Source organism: Perca fluviatilis, chromosome 7 (genome assembly GCF_010015445.1).
Source record: "Perca fluviatilis chromosome 7, GENO_Pfluv_1.0, whole genome shotgun sequence".
NCBI lineage: Eukaryota > Metazoa > Chordata > Actinopteri > Perciformes > Percidae > Perca > Perca fluviatilis.
The window spans coordinates 24,514,849-24,534,584 of record NC_053118.1 but is presented as its reverse complement, the minus strand read 5'-3'; the positions used below and the strand labels follow the sequence as shown (position 1 = coordinate 24,534,584).

Here is a 19,736-nt window from a genome sequence, read left to right as displayed (position 1 = left end):
TACAGGCAAAACAGCTGAAAAACTCATGCACATTGTATGGCACATAATATATAATTTTTGAAAACCGTAACAGCTGTCTGGTTATGAGTGTTTTAACAAGTACTTTATGTCTATAACAGCTTGTCTACAGTGTTTCTTAGTTGACATGGACAACTTTGGTGCTCGAGTGACAATTTTTGGAAATTTGAGTAACACAATCGTTAAGACGTGCGTTTCCATAATGTTCTTCTCTTTACAAAATTGGCAGCAAAGATTTACATTGTAGCAATTTTAGTTATTGGTTCAAGAAAGGTCAATGTGCAAAAACATCTTTAGGCCATCAAACCTTTATTATTCACCAAATATATCATATATAAAGATTTCAACAAAAAGAATTGGCATACCAAACAAATGTTTTTCTTTAACAAAAATGTTCCCCTGAATTATTATTTTTTAAGTATTTTTTTTTATCTTCTATGACTAATACAATCACACATAGAACAAATGCAAGATCAAAAACACACTAAAGTAAACATGGAAATATGTCCATTGTCCTCTGCCTTGCCCTGCACTCAGACAGTAGCAAGACTGCCTGCTTAAGTCGTGCCTGCATGAAGGGACTTGGAGGAGGGGCCTTATTGATCGTCTTCTATGAGTGAAGTCCAGGCATTAGTTCCAGCAGGGTGAGTAGACAGCTGTCCGTGAGCCACTCTACTGGGCCTACATAGCAGGGCTGAGTGGAGCTGGGATGTGCACTTTTGATTTTGATCTCCCCAACATCACTTCTATTGACCGACGCACTGTCCTGTGCTTTACTTGCTGAGAGAAGCACTTGCTGAGGCCTAGCTTGAAGCCCGGTCACAAGCCACCATTACATTATCCGAGTTGCTGTTGACAAGCTTGGGATGATGAGTCTTCCATGGTCCGCTGAGGCCTAGCCCTAATCACTGCTGTCATCTACTGGCAACTGCCGTATCCACTGACCACGGCAATCGCAAGTCGAGTTATCGTGGCACACATGGGCTGAGGATCCCAGGTTTGTTATCTAGGTGTATATGCGTGGGCTCCGCTCTCCAAAGTTGAACACAAAGATCAATCTGTACTGAGAGCAGCCTGCTTTTCCATCTGTGCTCAGTTCTCACACATTTTTAAAGATCAGAAACTTTTTTGGCATGTTTCTTTGTCCTTGAAATTAGTTTAATTAAAGAAAAGTGCCAGTTAACATTATCATTCAAGTCCAAAACCAAGAGAATTTAGAGCCATCTTGGAATCTGAATGCCCACGGTCTATGCATAAATGTGGAAAAAATGGGCAGCAAACACTTGATTACAAGTTTGGTATCATTGTGGCCCATTTAATTTGTGTACATGCATGTACGTGCGTAGTCTCAACCTTGACCGTGAGCATTTGACTGTCAACAGTATGTAGGTTATGTTTTTTTTTATTATTTGTGGCACATCAGTTGTCTTAACCTTATTTAAGATTAATAATGTAATGAGGGGCTTACCACTTGATCTTTTGGCACTGGCTTGCTTTCTCCTGTTCTTACTGAGACTAAGAACAATCTTGATACATCGTGTTTCATCCTGGTGTCCTACAAAGTAGCACCTGTGCATGGATCCCAAGGGAAAGCACATTGATTCATTATTATTCCATGTTCTTTCACAAATAATGGTAATGTTTCAACAAAATAATAATGATAATTCTGAAAATGTAAGGCCAGTTATGAACACAAACAACAAATGGTAAGAGCTGCCATCTAGTGGTTAACACATGGATTGCAACTTGCAGAAGGAGGCCTGTAAAATGCTTACAAATTCGCAGCATTCCCTACTTTTCAATTTATCAAAGCTAATACAATACACCCCAAAGAGTCTTATCAGCCTATACAGCCCAGCGAGTCTCTGTGCGCCCACCATTACTAGATGAAAACATTCTCCTAGCTCTCAGCAGCATTCGGCCCTCCTCGTAGTCATCCTGATCCACACTGATCAGCAGACGGACGCCCTCAGTGCCTGCTGCCATCCTCAGGGAGTCAGTGATGAAGACTCCCTTCAGGGCCTCCAGCAGAGCTCCGCTTAGGTAGTCACTCCAGAAGGCCTCCAGGTTGTCCAGCTCTGTGAACTTGATGTCGCAGACAATGGAACCCAGGTCTCTGGAACGAAGCAGGGAGTTGGCCTGGCTGAACAATTCAAACTGTCGCTCCAGGGGCTGCCGTTTGTCCGATGAGACACCCTCACGGAGTGCCGAGTCATGCTCCAGGTATTCGGCCCGGACACGCAGGCGGATATCTGATAATGGAAGAGGTAGGAGGAAGGTAGAAAATAGGGGTGACAGTGTGGTAGGGGAGAGTTAAGGGGTGAAATAATGATGGGGAAAGTAGATGTAAAAACATAAGGGAAGGCAAAGATATAGCAAGGTAAGGGGGGAGGAAAGAGAGAAAAAGAGGACAGTAGTGGAGGATGAGGAAAGATGGAAAAAGTGAAAAGAAGTGAACAGTCAAATTGGAGTAGCCCATGTTAAGTAACGGACAGAAAGGGAGGGGTCATGAAATCAAAACAGAAGAAAAACAAGGACAAGACAAAATCGTTAAAAACAGCTTATCTAAGTTGGTGCATTATATTAAGCAAGGATGAAAAAATAAAAAAGGGGGGGGGGGGTCAAGAGCACCAAAGGAAGATTGTGACCCAATAAACTGAATACTAAATGGACTGGAAATTGTACACTGAAATGCTTCAGGATATTTTTTTTGTCAAAAGGGCAAAGATAATGGTGCAGCAGAGCAAAGAAAACTGCTAATTATGTGAGGCACTGGAGCTAGACCAACCCAACTGTGTGCATTTTCTTGCGCTACATACTGCTGTGACCCGTTTAGCTTGTTTTGGTGAAAATGACATTTTGGAGCATTGAGAGAAATACTCTGCAACTGAACCAGTAGTCGAGTCCCTTTTCTTCCCAGGCAATTCCATCATTTTAAGTATTAATGTCAGCTGTTAGCTAGATGACTGCAGTGATCAAAAGAAACCGATGCATGAGAATTTTCAGTGCGACATCCTGCATGGTCTACAAAAATCATGGCTATAGAGTTCATGTAATGAATAAATTGAAATTAAATTGACACCCTGAGCAAAAATCGTGGTGGCAGTAATGAAAGCAACTTAGCAGTGTTAAGCCATGGAGTGGCTTTCTGTTCCAGCCCGGTGTTTAAAAACAGCAGATTCATTCTGATGAACATGTTTAATACCGAGAACAGATAGCTGCTGGAGTTCCGCAGTAACAGTATTGGTGGTCATGCAACAGCGCAGCGAGAAAGATCAGAGGATACATACTGTACTGAGTAAGAGCACCGCTGAGATCGTCCCCCATGTCATTATTCCAGAGCTTCGAGTGGAAACCAGCTGCTGACGACTTTTGCTGCAACAAAAATCCATCCCTTCCACTCAAACCCCTTTGGTAGAGGTAAACAGCATCTACTACCAATAACATCCATTTCACTAGAAACATTCTCATGTCTCATTGCAAAGTTGCGTAGAAACATTTTTTCCAAGCAGCCATAATTGCATCTCTAGGTATACAAAACCCAGCCTAACCAAACCTCTTTTTTTGAACGTTTAAAACAAGAGACTTATAAGGTGAAATCTTAAGGTGGAGTCTGCGATTCTGGAAAATGATTGTTAGGATTCGAACTCAACACCCAAATAAATACATCCCTCCCTTCAGTGTTGCTGAAGGGAGGGATGTCCCTCTTGCTCCCACTGCCTTCTCTTTATACATCTATGGCCTTCCCCGTCCTGCGCACGAGCACAAATGGATCAGATAGACGCTGAATTTGAAAAAGAAAAAAAAAGTGTATTGGATTAGAATCGCAGACTCCACCTTTAAAAGAGGAAACAAAAAATAAATAGCTTGTCAAAATGTTAAATGCCTTTCAATGTTAGAGTAAACTGACAGACTTTTTGGAGGAGTCTGAAGCATATTGGCACATAACAGAATAGGTCTATAGAATAGTGTTTGAAGCTCATACTTGTACTCTCATACTACAATGACAGAGTCTCAGTTATAGTACAGAATCATTACAAGAGAGCACCAAGGACCCAACTTGAACACTTAAGGTCTATACCTGGTTAACTATACGGTAGCTATGACTCCACTGAAAATGTTTTAACTCAAGAGTCACGTTTACCCCTTCTTCATTCATATTTAGTTTGGGGCTACGGGGTAGGCACAAGACTCCAGAGGGATAAAGTTTGGAAAATGTCAACATTAGAAATGCAAATGTTGAATTAAGGCATTGATTTTGCATGTCTTAACATTTGTAGGAGAGCACTGGCAAACACTGGCATTTGCATTCATGCTTCATAAGGCTGTAATTAGAGAACTACAAAAACAAAGGACTGGATCAAAGGGGATGCTTAATCGATAAGGTTTAGGAAATGTTTAAAATATGCAGGGTTGGGGATAAGACTTGCAGATGGAGATCATTCAATTTACAATTTAGTTTGCTCGTACAAAGAAGGCAAAATGTTTTTCTTCATAGAGGCATTATGGTACATGAATACTGAGAATATGAAATACTGACATTTTACAGGAATAAGACATTTGTGATTTGACAAATTATTAAACCCTGTCTCTATAACAATGTCTTAAATACTGAGGTTATTACCTTTCTTCAGGTCAATCCATTGAGAATACATGCAGATACAATTTGATACATTATTTTGTTACAGATCATGACTGTCTTCAGAGAATGTAAATTCATCCCCCTTTTTTCATGTATTGTTTTGCAACATTGATTAACAGTGGACTGCTAACAGCCGGTAAGTCTACTTCATGGCAAAAACTGCATCATGAAGACAAACATTTAAAAACAAAAATGGCAACGGTACAAAAAAGAATTGTCCAAAAGCAACAATACTCTTTAGTAGAGTACAATCAATCATAAAAAAAGATGGTAATCTGCATAGAGCATGCTGTAATTAGAGTGTTGGTGCAACAACTGTGGACAATGGAAACTCTGAAAGTGCTGCGATGGGAGACACTGTGCACACAACCAGGTGCAGAGGAAGTCAGTATTTAAATAGACAATTACAAGACATCTCTGAATAAAGTCAAAAGTGGGTGTTTTTATATTTTGACAAAGTCCCCCATGTTTGGCATAAGCCAATCACTGTTCACCAACAAAACTATAAAGTGTGGTGGTAGCAGCATCAGGCTACGGAGATGCTTCTTTGCAGCAGGCCCTGTATTGCTCGAGAAGGTAGAGTGTAAATTGAATGCAGCAAAATACAGAGAAATCTTGGATGAAAAACCTGCTGCTGTCTGCAAGAATACTATGACAGCAGAATAACCTATGAAGTTGTGCAGATTTGTTTATACTTCGACAAAGTCTTAATCTGTTAATCAGTGTCAAAAACACATGCACTGTGATTCAATGTTGCAAAATAAGGTGGGGGTTTGAAAACATTTTGTTTGTACAATATCCTTGCAAGCATGTTGACAAATGAGCAGTGACAGGATGTGTTTAAGCAGTTCGGTATTCTGATTTATCACAAAATGTCAAATAGGGCATCTATTTGTATGTCACCTAACTTTTTGCACTCTTAAAACAATATTCAGTACGGACTCAGTGAAATATTAAGTTAAAGCGCCGTTAACAGTTCGACCTTTTGGATAATTTCACTGTGTGAGGGCTGTGGCTATGATAAACAACCGCCCTTCATGCAATTACTGTATTTATGGATGGCCTCCATTTCTGCTTTCCCATTTCATACTGAGCAGGATGGAGGTAGAGATAGTGGCACTGAGGAGAAGGCCATTTAAAACCACAGGAACACAATGATAGTCATTTTGTTAGGGTTACAGAGCACTTCATGCTTCATCAGACACAGAGACATCCACTTAGACAGGACATTAGGAGGCACAGCTTTCATTTTCTCACTTTAAACACCAAGCCCGTTTGGCTTCCTCCATCTCACCCCCCCACCCCTTCCAAAAAAAAGTTTAAGTACCCATTTACGAGGAGTCACTTGGCACGGAGAGCTTCAACTCTTTATCGATCCGCTTTTCTGCTGAATGACTGACCAAGAGTGTGGAGAGTTAGAAGAGTATTGAGAGACAGGCAGACAGAACTCTCTTTTCCCCATAGACAAAAATCACTCTCTGTACCAATTTGCGTAGTTTGAGCATTTAGAGTTCGTTCTCTCCCTCTGACTGTGTGTAAGGAGGATACTGTTTTCCTGACACACAGGTTGGTCTGTTTAGAACTGCGAACACAGAGAAAGGAGAGAAAGAGAGAAAGAGACAAGCACAAGTGGGTTGGACATCTGTCGACTGGGTCGTTTTTTCAACATCAAGCAGGCATGGCACAGCACTCACTTCTCTTAGTTGTAATGAAGTCTGAGTCAGGGCAATAGTTGGTACTGACAAGTTAATCAGCTCAGCTTTACTGTAGCTCTATAACATGGTAGTGTCTAAGTGGGATGCTTGGGACTACTCTTACCTTGACCAATCCCCTTACCCTCACCTTCACCAACCCATTATTTAAGCTCCAACCATAACATTAATCAGATATGTCCATTAGACCAAGTAAGGGCCTTCACAAGCATCCCATTTAGATAGCACAAAACCACTACTGAGCTGAGGGTACAGACACCTTATGGGCATTTGTAACCGCAGTTGTCATTGTCAGAATGTAATTTAGACACTTCACTGAAAATGATCTGAGAGATGAATCATGACAAGAAAGAGTATTTGAGGTCTGTTTAAAAGCTAGGGGCCAGCATTGGACTGAACCGCCCTATCTATCTCTGCTCCCTCTTGACAAACGCACATCCAGGGCTCACACGGGGCACAGAGATAAGATACAGCAGGAGCTTCCTTCAGCAGAGCACTGTTGGGTTATTTTCCTCAGAACTGCTTGAGTAAAAGGTTACACGGGCATTTTTTGATACGGATGTCCGTTGGCAGCCATTTTAGATTCTCTGACATGGAATACGGGATCAGTCCTTATGAAAGGACGGGTAGCTGTGCAGAATAAGCATTTTCCTTTTAACTTGAGACTCCAGAGCTGGCTTACGTGAAGTTTCAGTTAGCCAGTATGAATTGAGTTGATTGAATCGTAAGGCAGATGCTTAAAACCACTCGTAATGAAGATAGTGTGAGAGTAAAGGATGGCCCCAAACCGTTTCCCACAAGCGGCAAAAACTGGCACCTTCACAAACATGTCCAACATATTTTTATTTTGTGTTTGCAGGTTAAAGACTGGGCTTTATTGTTCCAAGTCAGGCTCTTCAGTCTATTAATTAGTTGTCATTTACCAAGACCCAAACCATTCAAACATTAACCACAGATAACCTAAAGATAAACTTGATAAAACCAATTGATTGTTGTCTCTTTGTTTGAATAGAAAAAAAAATACCATAAATGTATATATAATGTCCCTACTTATGTATTAATATTGCATGTGTTGACTTTCTCTCAAATTTCACCAGCTTGATTGTATCTCCTGATATCTCCTGTAACACAACTTGCAAACTCCACCCTCTAACGTGGGAAGACCTCAGGTCACAGTGAGTATACTGCTATTTACACTCAGCCAAGTATTTGACCGCATTTAAGAATATGCCAGATTCAAATTGGAAAATAGTACAGTGGAACAATTAGGGCTTAGCTGCTCATTTAAAGTCTTGTGAGATCCTTAAAGCCGAAGATACACTTGCTTTTTAACCACTCGTTAGCATAGACAACCTCGTAGCGTTATTTCTGAGTACCTCCACGGCCAACGGATCAAACGATGAGATATGCGAGGCAGCAGCCATGCGTTTGGTAATGTTAAAAGCAAGTATATCAACAGCTTAACTTGTCTGGTAAGGATTGGTTCTCTTTATTATTTGCAATGTTTAGCAGCCACATTCAAAATAAGTTATTTTCTTTTTCAATATAATATACAACACAATACAAATATTAGCTATAATAAACAGAGCTAAACTATAAAAGTGTTTTGATCTAGGGTCTCAAATGCTATCTAGGTAACAAAGACTCACAATTATTGCAGGGCTTTCATCAACTTACTTTATAGTCATGTAATAGAAATGTGTATGTCAACACATGTACTATGTACATTTATAGTGAAAACAGACAGCCCTACCAAGACATAGAAGCAGTCAGTTGTCAGTTGGACATGTTTGTGAAAGCTCGGATATTATCCGCAGAGAATTTAAAAATATACTTTCTCTACATACAGTTTATCCCCATTATTGTGGTTTTAGTGAAATCAAATTAGTTGTCCAGAGATCTTTGTTGAAAAATCAAGTTGAGAAATCAGCTGAAAATGTTTTTGAAGTATTTAAGGCTTACTGCTGAGGACTCAGTTCTGTGAAACACTGACACCAACCCTTGTCAGAAATAGATAAGGAATCATCCACAGAGCACAACACTAAAGAACATTACAGGATGAATTTTTGAGGAGCAAATTACGTTTCCTGAGGGGGATAGGGTAGGGGGCAGCTACATTATGTACACAAGCATCGAATACAGAGCAAACGGGCAGCACCAACCCCTGTTGTAACAAGGCGTAGAGCCTCTTTTACCTTAGGCATCGGCCCAGACTTGTGAGAGAGCACATGACTGAGTTGATCACGCACACTGCAGTATGTATGGACTGAGTGGAGTGACAGACTTTTTTGTTTTGTTCCTCAGTCTCCCTTCTGTCTCCATGATCCATTGTGTCTTAGGTTATTCGATCTGAGTCACAATCCTGAGTCAACCTGGTGGAATCAAATGTGGAGTCAAGACAGCGACAGGTTTATAGTCACAGGCACATCACGCATCCTGAATAGCTAAGAGGGCTGTCCTCATGGAGTATGAATCATCAGTCTTTTGTTGTAATAAGTATTTCTGACCAATAGGCAATGATGGACGTTCAAATGAAATGTTTAAGAAGGTCTGCATGATAACTAAGCAAACTTCACACAAAAAGGCAAAGTGTTATGTCAATATTATTGTGCTGAGAGAAACTAGCATTGACTGATTAAAAGACAGGCAATAGTTGAAACGTGGAACAGGACATTGCTAATGGATTACATAGTGCTGCTTTCCAGTGGAGTTAGATTGTTTCAAACAACTGCTCAAGAGAATTTTTCAGGAATATATGTGAGGTTTGACAGTCAACACTTGTGACAACTTTGTATCAAGCTTGACAATAAAGCAGAACAAGGGTTGAATCTAGTTGTGACTGGACAGCTTCTTTTAGTATAGAGTAGACAAAAGGACAGGAGACAACCTACCAGTCTGCACTCTTATCAATAGCAGCAGATGAACAAAGGCCAATGGGTTAGAGACAAGGTGAAATGAGGGAAAAGAATGTCAAGATGGAGAAATGGATAGGGCGACAAAATCCCCATGATGTTGCATGTTTAATTAAGACAGTTAAGGAGATACGGTAAGTCTATACATAGTCAGAGCGTGAAAATGAAAACATCATGTGAACCGCTTGAGTATAAAGGAGATGTCAGTCAACTGAAAGTGAAGTGCAAGCTAGTTTCTTTCTGTCCAACAGTTGAATCAATTGTTGTGAATCAGAGATTTAAAGTCAGCATCCGCTGCTCAGACTGCGAATAAGGTGTTGACTTTCTGGTGCCATGAGACATTAAACTAAGTTGTCAGACCGAAACATAATTGTAGTAAGTGTGGTACACAAAAAAAAAAAAAAAAAAAAAATCATACTTTGTTAAAAAATAGCTCAAAAGTCACGGCCTATGTAGCAGAGACATATTTTATACCCAGGTGATATCAGCAAATACATAGTTAAGTTCTGCAATATTTAGCTTTATGTTCTTTTGCTGTCAGGAAGAGTTGCGGCAAATGGGACACTGGGATTGACAAAAAAAAAAAAAAAAAAATCTATAACATTGGTACACCTGGCAAATGTGTCCTTCATTTTGATTCTGTGACAATGACACCATAGTAATTTAATTAAAAGGGAAGTTGGAAAGCAGATAGAACGATTGAGAGTCCTAGTTTTAGTTGTGGCCAAACACAGATTATTTTTTGGTGGCGCATTCACATGGGATAAAAAAAAAAAAAAAAAAAAGTCTGTATTTTAATAAATTAACTGACATTATCCCCAGATATATTGTCATGGCTCTGTCAAAACTTTATTTTATAATTTCCAATGCAGCCAAAACAACCCCAAATCACAGAGATGCCGATTCACACAGGACTAATATTAACATGTAACCTCTGTGTTTGGCGAAATATGGTAGGTAATTTGCGGTGGAAGTTTTACTTGACAAATTATGGACATGGCAGATTCACACGAGATTAAGATAACAGACAACCTCTGCACCCATTACAAATTACCAGAGAGGTCCCCAGGTAATACTAGTTCCGTGCAAGGATATGAGAGTTGTTTATTATTTTCAAACAACAAGCGCATGCTGCCTGGATCTACAACAAAGGAACAAACGTATGTTTAAAACAACTCCTCTTTTGCTGGGGCAGTGGCTGGGCAGTGGCTATAATTTTGGAACGGAGTAGTAGCCACTATAGACAGTTTGAAAAAAACATTCAGACTTGGTATACAAACTCCTTAACTCAAGCTGAGGTTTAGCATAGACAAACAACATCAGAATTAAGGTGACAAAACAAGGATAGGTGGTGTTAACAGATTCCAAATGAAATTAGAGCTTATACGGTTAATGAAACGAATGGAAGGGAGAATTATCTGCAAGAGAAAATGGCGGGATGAAGACAGGAGGGGAGAGATGAAAAGCTAAAAGAGAGACAGGTTAAGAATGCTGGGGTTGCACTTACTGCAGGACGCTTTATGTGGTAGTGGTAGAGGAGGCAGTGGCGGGCCCTGTCTGCTAGTTTTCTTGGGCTTGCGGCTCCAGCCATTTCCCCTCTTCTTCCTCCTCCTTGCAGATGGCCCAGGCATAGGAGGGTAAATACCTGACAGAACATGCATGGAATCAGTTTGTGGAATTTGGACAATAAGACATGAGCATTTTGTTGTGGGATTTGCGGTTATCCTGTTTTATTTCTTTACCTGTCTGCCCCATTTCTGTTAATTGCTCCATGCTTATCAGTTTCTGCTTATATCTGATAAAAACATCCTTTCCTCCCCCCATGTAAAGTTCACCACAAGCATATGGTATGTAACCAGGCACTAATATTAGACCTAGGGCAGAAACATGGTCCATGCAAGTACGCAAACACAAATTACGTCTGGCCCAGCTGGCACAAATGTGCGTCCCTGGTGAACATACTGAACGTGTGCTCCTACGGTGAAGGAAACAAACGGCAGTCCTCTAGGGGACAATATAAAGATAATCAGAGTGTTTCCATGACCACAGTAAACAAAACGCGTCTATGGAGGAATGTGCACTGCCGTGCTTTCTGAACAGAAGGACGAAAAACAGACAGTGGGATGTGTGTCTGAATGAAGACGTGACGAAAAGTCATAAATATGCCAAAGCATACGGACATGTTCAGCTACAGCTGGGATAATTTTGAGCAGAAGTGAACCCAAAAAGAAGGGGTCAGCTTTATCTTGCCGTTTCATGCTATAGCACACCTAGCAGCAACGCTCAGACTCCTGCTCGCACTACGATTTTTAGGTGACACATTCCAGAAGGCAACAGCGCATGAAATCGATCTTCTTGGGAAAATCCATTTAGACTTAAATGGCGTACATGTACATTTCTAGCACAACGGCAGCAGGATGGAACAAACTAAATTTCCATGTCAGAAATGATGCTAGTGCTTCATCACCAAAACTGATTGATTTTGACTGATTAAAATGTTTGTGGAAACACTGTAGTGTATACTTCCAGTGAGCTAAATATTATACTACAGTGCACTTACCAATTCTCGATTGCTGTGTGAAATATGGAAGAGGTATTTCTGTCTGTCTGCAGTTATGTTGCATTCCAGAGGCGCACACCAACTCTCTGTTCTCTACTCCATACCTCTGTCCAACTCGCTCTGGAGATACTGAAAAACAAAAACAATGACAAGTATTTTGGTTAGTGTGAAACCATAATAGAAGTTATCTTAGGACACTTTTCATATAGAGCTGGTCTAGACCACACTCTTTAATTTCTAAAGACTCAACATTCCCCATGAGCAAGCACTTGGCGTGGCGGCGGCAAAGATAAACTTCCTTTTTAACAGGCAGAAACCTCAAACAGAACCTGGCTCTAGGTGATAATGAGCACCGCTGTGATTCATCCTCACCTGTCCTCCTCCTTTTGTGGGACACTAAAGGCAGCAGGTCATGGCGAGTGAGGACTCTCAGTAGTTGCAGCAGTGGCTCCAGGTTGCCATCACTAAGGTATCCTCGCCTCTCCAGCTCCAACAATAGCTCAAGGCCACTCTTGGGCTTATATGAGGCCACTAAGTGATGCTGGGAGCCCTGAGGCTTCAATCGCATCCAGGCTTTTAGCAGCTCAGGACTCGGGGACACGCCCAAGTCATCTGGATCGCTGCCACAGGGCTCAACTGTCCAACCTGTTGGGTCAAGGGGGTGTGGTGCAGGACAGGTTTCATCCAGAAGGAATGACAACACGTCAATGTCAGTCTCTGTCAGCTGACAACCAACTACGTCAAAGACCTCATGGAGAGACAACATCCCATAGTAGTTTAGGCACTCTGTTTCATCCCAGTAAAGTGAGTCCCTGAGTGGGCACTCTGGGTAATGCACGGCGGCCATGGGTCTGCCTATAGCCCCTCTCCACCTTACCACCTGTGTTAAACTGTTCAGGATAAAGAACACAAACATACAACCATTACATTAGACCATGCATTAGACATGTAACACTCTTAACTCTCCAACAGTAAAGTTACGAAATAACATATGATTCGTTCCAACCACGAACATAAATAAAGTAACGCTGTGCTCTACTGCAATATAAGTATGTAAAATTGTACTTGCTTTTTCCTGTAGAAACTACATCCTTATTTAAGCTGTTTGACCTCTATTTAATGCTATTGTGTACTAATCCTAAATTATATTCCGTATAGGCAGTTGTTAAAGAGATAGGTTTCTGGAAAAGCTTGAAAATACCACTTCTAGAACAAATGACAGCCAAGACCAGTAAGACACATTCCTCGTGAACTAGCAATTAACAAAAACCAACAGCAAGCCGTCTGCGGTTTGTTTGTTGCTAATGTTAAGGTAACCTTTCAGCGCCACGAACGTTCTTTAGTCATGTTTCAAAGCCCGTTTTAGCAAGCTCAACAGTCTTACCTGTTTTTGGTTTTAGCTAGACGCGGTCTTGAAACATGCAATGCAAACTTTTGTCAGCTAGGACTGTGCTTCGTTGTCTTCGTTTCAAATCAGCTGGAATCCAAAGAGACAAGGCGTTCCTCCAACACGAAGCAGCAAACGTCGGCAAATTACCCCTTGGCACGTTACGTAATTATGTCTGTGGAAAAAACATTTAACAAAATGCACTTTAAACAGCTGTTTAGCTAAATTACCAAACTTAAATGAAAAACAACAGCCACATCTGGTGTACTATGACACATATAACAGATACCCCGTTTTCTAGCTAGCTATACAAATAAATATATCGTGCATTTGCGATAACGGATTTGACTTCCTGGCTAAGAACGTTAGCTAGCTAGCTACACACAGGCCTTAGTAAATACGGGCCCTGGGTGATATCAGTGATAACGTAATACAAACGGGGAGAAAAGTATTCAATGTATTTTGAAAGCGATATTTAATATACCTGAAAACTAACGTTCCTAGCATAGAGGTTCCTTCCTAGTCATTAGCGTTGGATGGTCTGGGCGACTCCCGTGCAGTTCCGTACGGGCAGTAGCACAAAAACACTGAAAAACTGACCAATTACAGCCCTCCGCCTATGCCTCTGCTTGCTAAATGACGTACGGTCACGTTTTTATTTCACTGATCTGCAGTCAGATGTTCTCTGCGAGCTGCCTTATTGAATCAGCACAACTTAAAACAGACAGCCGATCCCAAGTCGGCTGATTTAATTCTATTGTCATAGCTTGAAACAAACACATGAAAACATGTAAAAAAAAGAAAAGAAAAGAAATTATTTTCAATGTGTTAGCAACCAAACCGAATCTTTCGGGTCAAACATAAAACATTAAACACCCCAACAACCAGCAAAAAAAAACAACTGTCCAAATTGATAGAAAATATTTTATCTTCACAGTTCAGTTTTTGTCATTAATCTGATTTTACTTTAAAAAGTCAGACTTTATTCTCAGAATTCAGATAAATACTGTTTCTTTACCCCCAACCAAAGTTGAAATCATGTCAATAACGTTAGTCTGCTCATATAAAAAAATAAATTCAGTTTCAAGAAATCTTTTAAAAAGTCTTCAGTGTTATTTTTATGTATTTGTTATGATATTATTAGGATATATTGCTATATAAAGCTGGACACACTCAAATATGATAGTAATGTCAATAAAATAAGACACGTGATAAATAAAAAATAATATATGTTTTTATTAATAATAAAAAACCCTACAGAAGATGAGTAGTCTCCGTTGCGGTCACTAGGTGGCGGTGTTTTGCGTCTAGACAGCAGGAAGTTAAATAACATCCACATCACATCCGTGAACCAGAACAGCAACAAAAAGGTTCTTCGATCAGTCCCACCAAAGTTCTGTTGTAAGTATACTTGGTTATACGATTATAAGTTGCCTCTTCAAACAGGTCTGGTCTTCTTTTTAATCGTCTGAAATATCCACCCACCGGCGCGATGTAACGTTTATAAATATGTATCTGCCTGGACCTGAAGTGGACATGAACGTTAGCGTAGACGCTAGCTGTTAAAATCTTTTGAACCAGCAAAGTTATCTTCGCTACACATTGTTTTTATTTAACTATACTTATGTACTGAATTTAGTAACGCTATTCAAGTTACTTTACAAATGAATACTTTAGGGATGTATGCTGGCAATAGTTTCTTCAGGGTCCTATCTAGCTAGTATCCTAGTGATGTGGCAGTGACCAAGCCCTTAAACTAAAAATGTCCACTACCCCATACTGCACTGTGGCTAAGCTAGTCTCCTTAGTAGTAGTAGTAGTAGTAGTAGTAGTAGTAGTAGTAGTAGTAGTAGTAGTAGTAGTAGTAGTTAGATGCCTACACCACATTTATGCAGAAATAAATGTGAAGTGTAGGCATATAACTGCTGTTATGAACAAAATAGTTGCTCATGTATTACACTTGCTTATTGATTTAGTTATAGTTCCACCTAATAACCATTCTGATTACTCTATCAATACAGACTTCAACTAATTGAAATTCATAAGGATTCAACCCTTCACCTTTGTGAAGCTATAACCAGCTAATGTTTGGTGTTTTGTATTTAATAAATACCTTAACATTAATTGATGAGTTATTTATCTGAATTGGACTTGATCAATTATCTGACAAAGAGAGAACTGATTAATCCAGTAAATGTGTCAGCAGTAGCGCTAGACATTTTTTTTTATACCAGTGGTTCACTAAATTATGATTCAGAATAATTAGTTTTTTACAGTTTTTGACAAAAACCTTTGATACCCAGCACTACTATATCTGGCTGTTTTGTTGGTGCCTGATATAAGCATCTGCTACATCATGCCAACCTAACTGTAGACAAAAATAAATGGGTAGGAACCAAAATGATGTTCAAATGATTTGTCTTACTCTTGCCCTACAGCAGACAGTTTATAGATGCCATCTGGAGCTCCAACGGGGGAGAACTGTCTTGTAGACATGGAGAGCAAAGCTGGAGACCTGTTCAGTGCTGAGGATGCTCATCCAACTGGCACAGGTGGAGCTGGAATCTTGGCAAAGTAAAGGATAAATATTTGTATTTATAGTCTGATGTCTGCTTAACTAATCACACAATTGTAATGATAATGCTATTATCATGAGGGCTTGTGATTCTATATTGCTTAAATTTCCTAAACCCTGTGTAAATATACTGAAGTACCTGCTACTATTGGTTATTAGTCTACAATGCAAGCAAATTATGTGAAATTGTCTCTCCTTATTGATATTTAAGGGCCTTTATGGGTACTTACAGTCAACAACTAGTCTCTGTAGGCTTGTTTTGGAATTTCGTAATACTTCTCTATGTATTCAGTTCTTATTGTCTTTGTCTTACTTCATAGGCTCTGGCTCCCCAAAGGCCTCTCAGTCGGTATGGCTAAAGAGTGGATCGACAGGCGTCGAGTGTCCATTCGACCATGGGCCAGCTTCGTGGACCAACGCAAGTTTTCAAAACCCCGCAACTTTGGAGAGTTGTGTCAGAGGGTGGTGAAAAACGTGGAAACGTTTAACAGCAACTATACCTTCATCTTCCTGGGTCTAATCCTCTACTGCATGTAAGGCAAATAAAGAGGAAATCATTTTGTGTCGTTTTGTCAGTGGGAATGTTCTTACTTACAGTCTTACCCAATACACACATGGACTTTCTTAGAGGGTTTTGGCCACTGGGTATATTAGAAAAGAAAAATGGAACAATCTGCGTAAGATTTGATTGAAAAGTAAAATACAATATTTTAAGGTTTAAACTAAATTAAATCTACAAATGCTGCTATAAGTAACGCCAACTTAATTGGACTGTTAATGTTTCTTCCCCTCAGTATCAGCTCTCCCATGCTACTGATTGCCTTGGCTGTGTTCGCTGGTGCCTTCTACATAATTCACCTCAAGTCCTTAGAGTCCAAACTGGTTGTCCTCGGTGAGTAAAGCTGTCAGGCATGCCTTGAGTTGCAATCCATTCATTCTGTACCTGCGAATATAGTGAATTCTTGAAATCACCATGCACACTGGAACCATATTCCAATATGAACCTTTGTGTTTGTACGTGTCTGCTAAGATAAGTTAAGCTTCCCCAGATAAAGTAAAATATTTTTTTTATTGATTTGTTTAGAAAATATGTGCTTAGTTTAGTTTTTTTTAGAAACTTGTTTTTGTTTCAATGAATATTAAATGGTTGCATCATATTTCTCTGTGATTTAGACAGGTCAAGAAATAAGTTAACTTATTTAAGAATAGAATAAATGCATGTCTGCGGCTGGTAGAAGAAAATCAAATATATCTTTGAGCTTTTTATATTTCTTACCACTCAAGCCTGCAAGAGGTAGCACAAAATATTTGTAATTAATGGCATAATATTTTTTTTGGTCATTTTCTTGTCAACCAGGCAAGGAGCTGACTGTCCCTCACCAGATGAGTCTGGCCGGAGCTGTTTCTCTACCTGTGTTCTGGTTGGCCGGAGCTGGAGCTGCAGTCTTTTGGGTTCTGGGTAAGCCAAACCACATTATTCTTGATATCTATAATTTTTTGGGGCATGCAGGATTATTTGTTGCAAAGTGTAACTCCTATGTGTTTTTTTTAATATTATTTCCATAGTAAATCATATTGTTACATTCAATGAAAGTCTCTGTGTGAGAGTGTCCGCTGCATTCCCTTAATGTATTCGTAAATGCATATAGACCCTCTTTGTCTAAGAAAAACCTTCTTACTCATTGTTTTTCCCATTACATTCCCCTTCCCTTCTCCATTTGTCACGTCTCCTCGCAGGAGCGACGCTGTTTGTGATTGGCTCTCATGCTGCGTTCCGTGAGCTGGAGGGATCCGACTTTGAAGAGCTCCTAATGGAGCCTGTGTGAAAAGCAGGCTGAACCCTCAGCGTGTGCTGGTCGACGATCAGTCATCACTTTGACCCTGTAATCACGTTAGCCCTGGGGGGTTGAGGAAGAGCTGCTCCTGGATCTGTTCCTTAGCTATCTGTGCATCCCATATTCCCTGTATTAGAATGCACCTTGTCTTGCCTCTAAAATAGTTGTTGTTGTTACAGTCTATATTGCCTTTTATTCAAACTCATTCATACACATAACATAATTTCTTAATAAGTATTTAAGCACATACAAATGTTATGCCTTTCCCTGCATATGTTATACCTTGAATGCCTCTGGTTTGTGTCAAACAGCCTCTCGCTCCCTGCAATGTCCCTTACACAGTGACATATCTTCAATTCAGGAATCTCTTATATTCTTTATCGTGATGTAGACATCTTTAGAAATAGCTTCTGTGTCTAAACCATCTGACAAGATTGCTGCTGACGTATGTAAAGATAATGTATACAATAAATTCAATGTTTGCAATTCTAAACTGCTACAAAAAAAATATAAATTTTCCAAAGGACAAGTGCCATTTAAAGCTTTCAAAATCTCGTATATAATGATCAATACTAAATGTTTTATTCAACAGAATACAAAAACACATTTGGTATCTCAGATAGGGTACATAACATAGATCGGTTGATGAGAAGACATCTTAAAAGGTCAGTACATAGTAATCGTGTTTGGTATTAGGGATAATATGGTACTTTGGTGACTGTTTTTGTGCATATTTATCAGCTCTACTTACAACATTCTACAGATGTAAAGGTCATTCTTTAAACCTGAATTATTTCTTCTTTTTTTTTTAAATTCATTATTCGTTTGTTTACATTTTGATGTAAGCTGGGTGTTTTTGTATTGAAATTACATTTTTGGAAGTGCAATAAACCTGATGTAAAGATTGAGATGCAGTTCTTTGTTATTTTGCCTTTTAATTAGTTTATTGTATTTGTCTAGTCTAAACTACAGTTGTTTCCTGTTTGTGCATCCATGGCAGGAGTTGTAGTGAACTCAGTGGCCTGTACATTTTGTCATTATTCTGGTTGGGTCTGAATACACAGTGGAATAGGACAGTTCCAACCCTTGTGGCTCCTCTTATCTATCTCTAGCACACCAAACACTGCAGCGCTCACAAACCCCCTCCTGTCCCCCATATGGTCCCCCTCTTGTCCCCCTTTTCATGTGACCTCTGTGACCTGTGCTCAGCAAGAGGATCCCGTACTCAGGTTGCCATGGCAATGACCTTGGAGGGCCCCCAGTCAGACACACACTCGTCCACAGACACACTCGCTTACACACTGCGGCAAAGGCGAGCGATCGATATTCTATTATACGGAGGGTGGCGTGGGGGGGAGAGAGGAGAGTTGCACTGCAGTGAGCTCACTGCAGAGACACAGGGGAAATTAGAGAGAGTGTGAGTGTGTTTGTCAGTGAGAGCGACAGAAAGTGGGTGTGCATGCAAGTTTGTGTGTGTATGTATGAGCAGGAGACACTGCATTTGTCATTGCACAGTGGTAGAGCAGTGCCAGAAAGTTTTTGTTTTTGTGTCACTCAAAGGGACATGTTCTAAATGTTCACAGGATGTGGCAAAGTGACCTCTCAGACCACCCAATCCTTATCTCTCATATTATAGAGCTGTATATTATGTATAATTTATTTGATTTGTGTACTAGGGGGGCAATAAGAGGTTCATTTAAAATAGATGACCCTTGTGGCACAGAGAGGTAGCACAATTACATTCTGTTCCCTTAAGATAAAAATACACTGCCTTGCTTTATTTTCAGGAATGTAACCTTTTGGAAATAACTTTATTAATCATAAATGTTGACATTGTTCGCTTTGAAAGACTGTCCTCTTGACTCTCATCCTGAAGCTCATGAATGTTGATGTCAGACAAGGCTCACACATTCACAGAGGTTTGGTGCATTACCCTGGGCTGCTGCCAACTCTTCCTCCTATGGCACTTAAACATTATGCAGTCTGATGTTTGATGTGGATATAAATTCACAACACGAGGTGGCATCCCATCATCTACTTTCTCATTTCCGAAGTGTTCCTACGACTGAAATCAACCAATTTGCACCCAAATGTG

General features: G+C 40.0%; 2 protein-coding genes across 3 annotated transcripts; one reads left to right on the top strand and one right to left on the bottom strand.

Moving 5' to 3' along the window:
- Window positions 1-308: 308 nt before the first annotated feature.
- On the bottom strand, window positions 309-13,850 carry dedd1 (death effector domain-containing 1). Of its 2 annotated transcripts, XM_039805272.1 has the most exons (7): window positions 13,716-13,850; window positions 13,229-13,406; window positions 12,217-12,734; window positions 11,845-11,973; window positions 10,792-10,929; window positions 1,896-2,270; window positions 309-1,587 (listed from the first exon to the last, which is right to left on the bottom strand). In XM_039805272.1, the coding sequence occupies exons 3-7, from the start codon at window positions 12,689-12,691 to the stop codon at window positions 1,574-1,576; spliced, it is 1,131 nt and encodes a 376-aa protein (XP_039661206.1). In that variant the 5' UTR covers window positions 12,692-12,734; window positions 13,229-13,406; window positions 13,716-13,850; the 3' UTR covers window positions 309-1,573. The 2 variants fall into 2 exon arrangements, with proteins under 2 accessions (XP_039661206.1, XP_039661205.1); XM_039805271.1 differs by having other exon boundaries at window positions 309-2,270.
- Window positions 13,851-14,517: 667 nt separating this feature from the next.
- rabac1 (Rab acceptor 1 (prenylated)) lies at window positions 14,518-18,549 on the top strand. Its single transcript, XM_039807295.1, has 6 exons — window positions 14,518-14,632; window positions 15,670-15,805; window positions 16,127-16,339; window positions 16,601-16,698; window positions 17,164-17,265; window positions 17,544-18,549. Exons 2-6 carry the CDS (start codon window positions 15,684-15,686, stop codon window positions 17,630-17,632), a joined length of 624 nt encoding a protein of 207 aa, XP_039663229.1. The 5' UTR covers window positions 14,518-14,632; window positions 15,670-15,683; the 3' UTR covers window positions 17,633-18,549.
- Window positions 18,550-19,736: the final 1,187 nt, after the last annotated feature.

Coding starts and splice junctions, on each gene's coding strand:
- rabac1 (XM_039807295.1), top strand. CDS start 15,684: ATGCCATCTGGAGCTCCAACGGGGGAGAACTGTCTTGTAGACATGGAG. Junction 15,806..16,126: donor GGAGCTGGAATCTTGGCAAA/GTAAAGGATAAA, acceptor CTTACTTCATAG/GCTCTGGCTCCCCAAAGGCC. Junction 17,266..17,543: donor TGCAGTCTTTTGGGTTCTGG/GTAAGCCAAACC, acceptor GTCTCCTCGCAG/GAGCGACGCTGTTTGTGATT.
- dedd1 (XM_039805271.1), bottom strand. CDS start 12,691: ATGGCCGCCGTGCATTACCCAGAGTGCCCACTCAGGGACTCACTTTAC. Junction 10,930..11,844: donor CACACAGCAATCGAGAATTG/GTAAGTGCACTG, acceptor ATGTTCTGTCAG/GTATTTACCCTCCTATGCCT. Junction 2,271..10,791: donor ACCACATAAAGCGTCCTGCA/GTAAGTGCAACC, acceptor TTCCATTATCAG/ATATCCGCCTGCGTGTCCGG.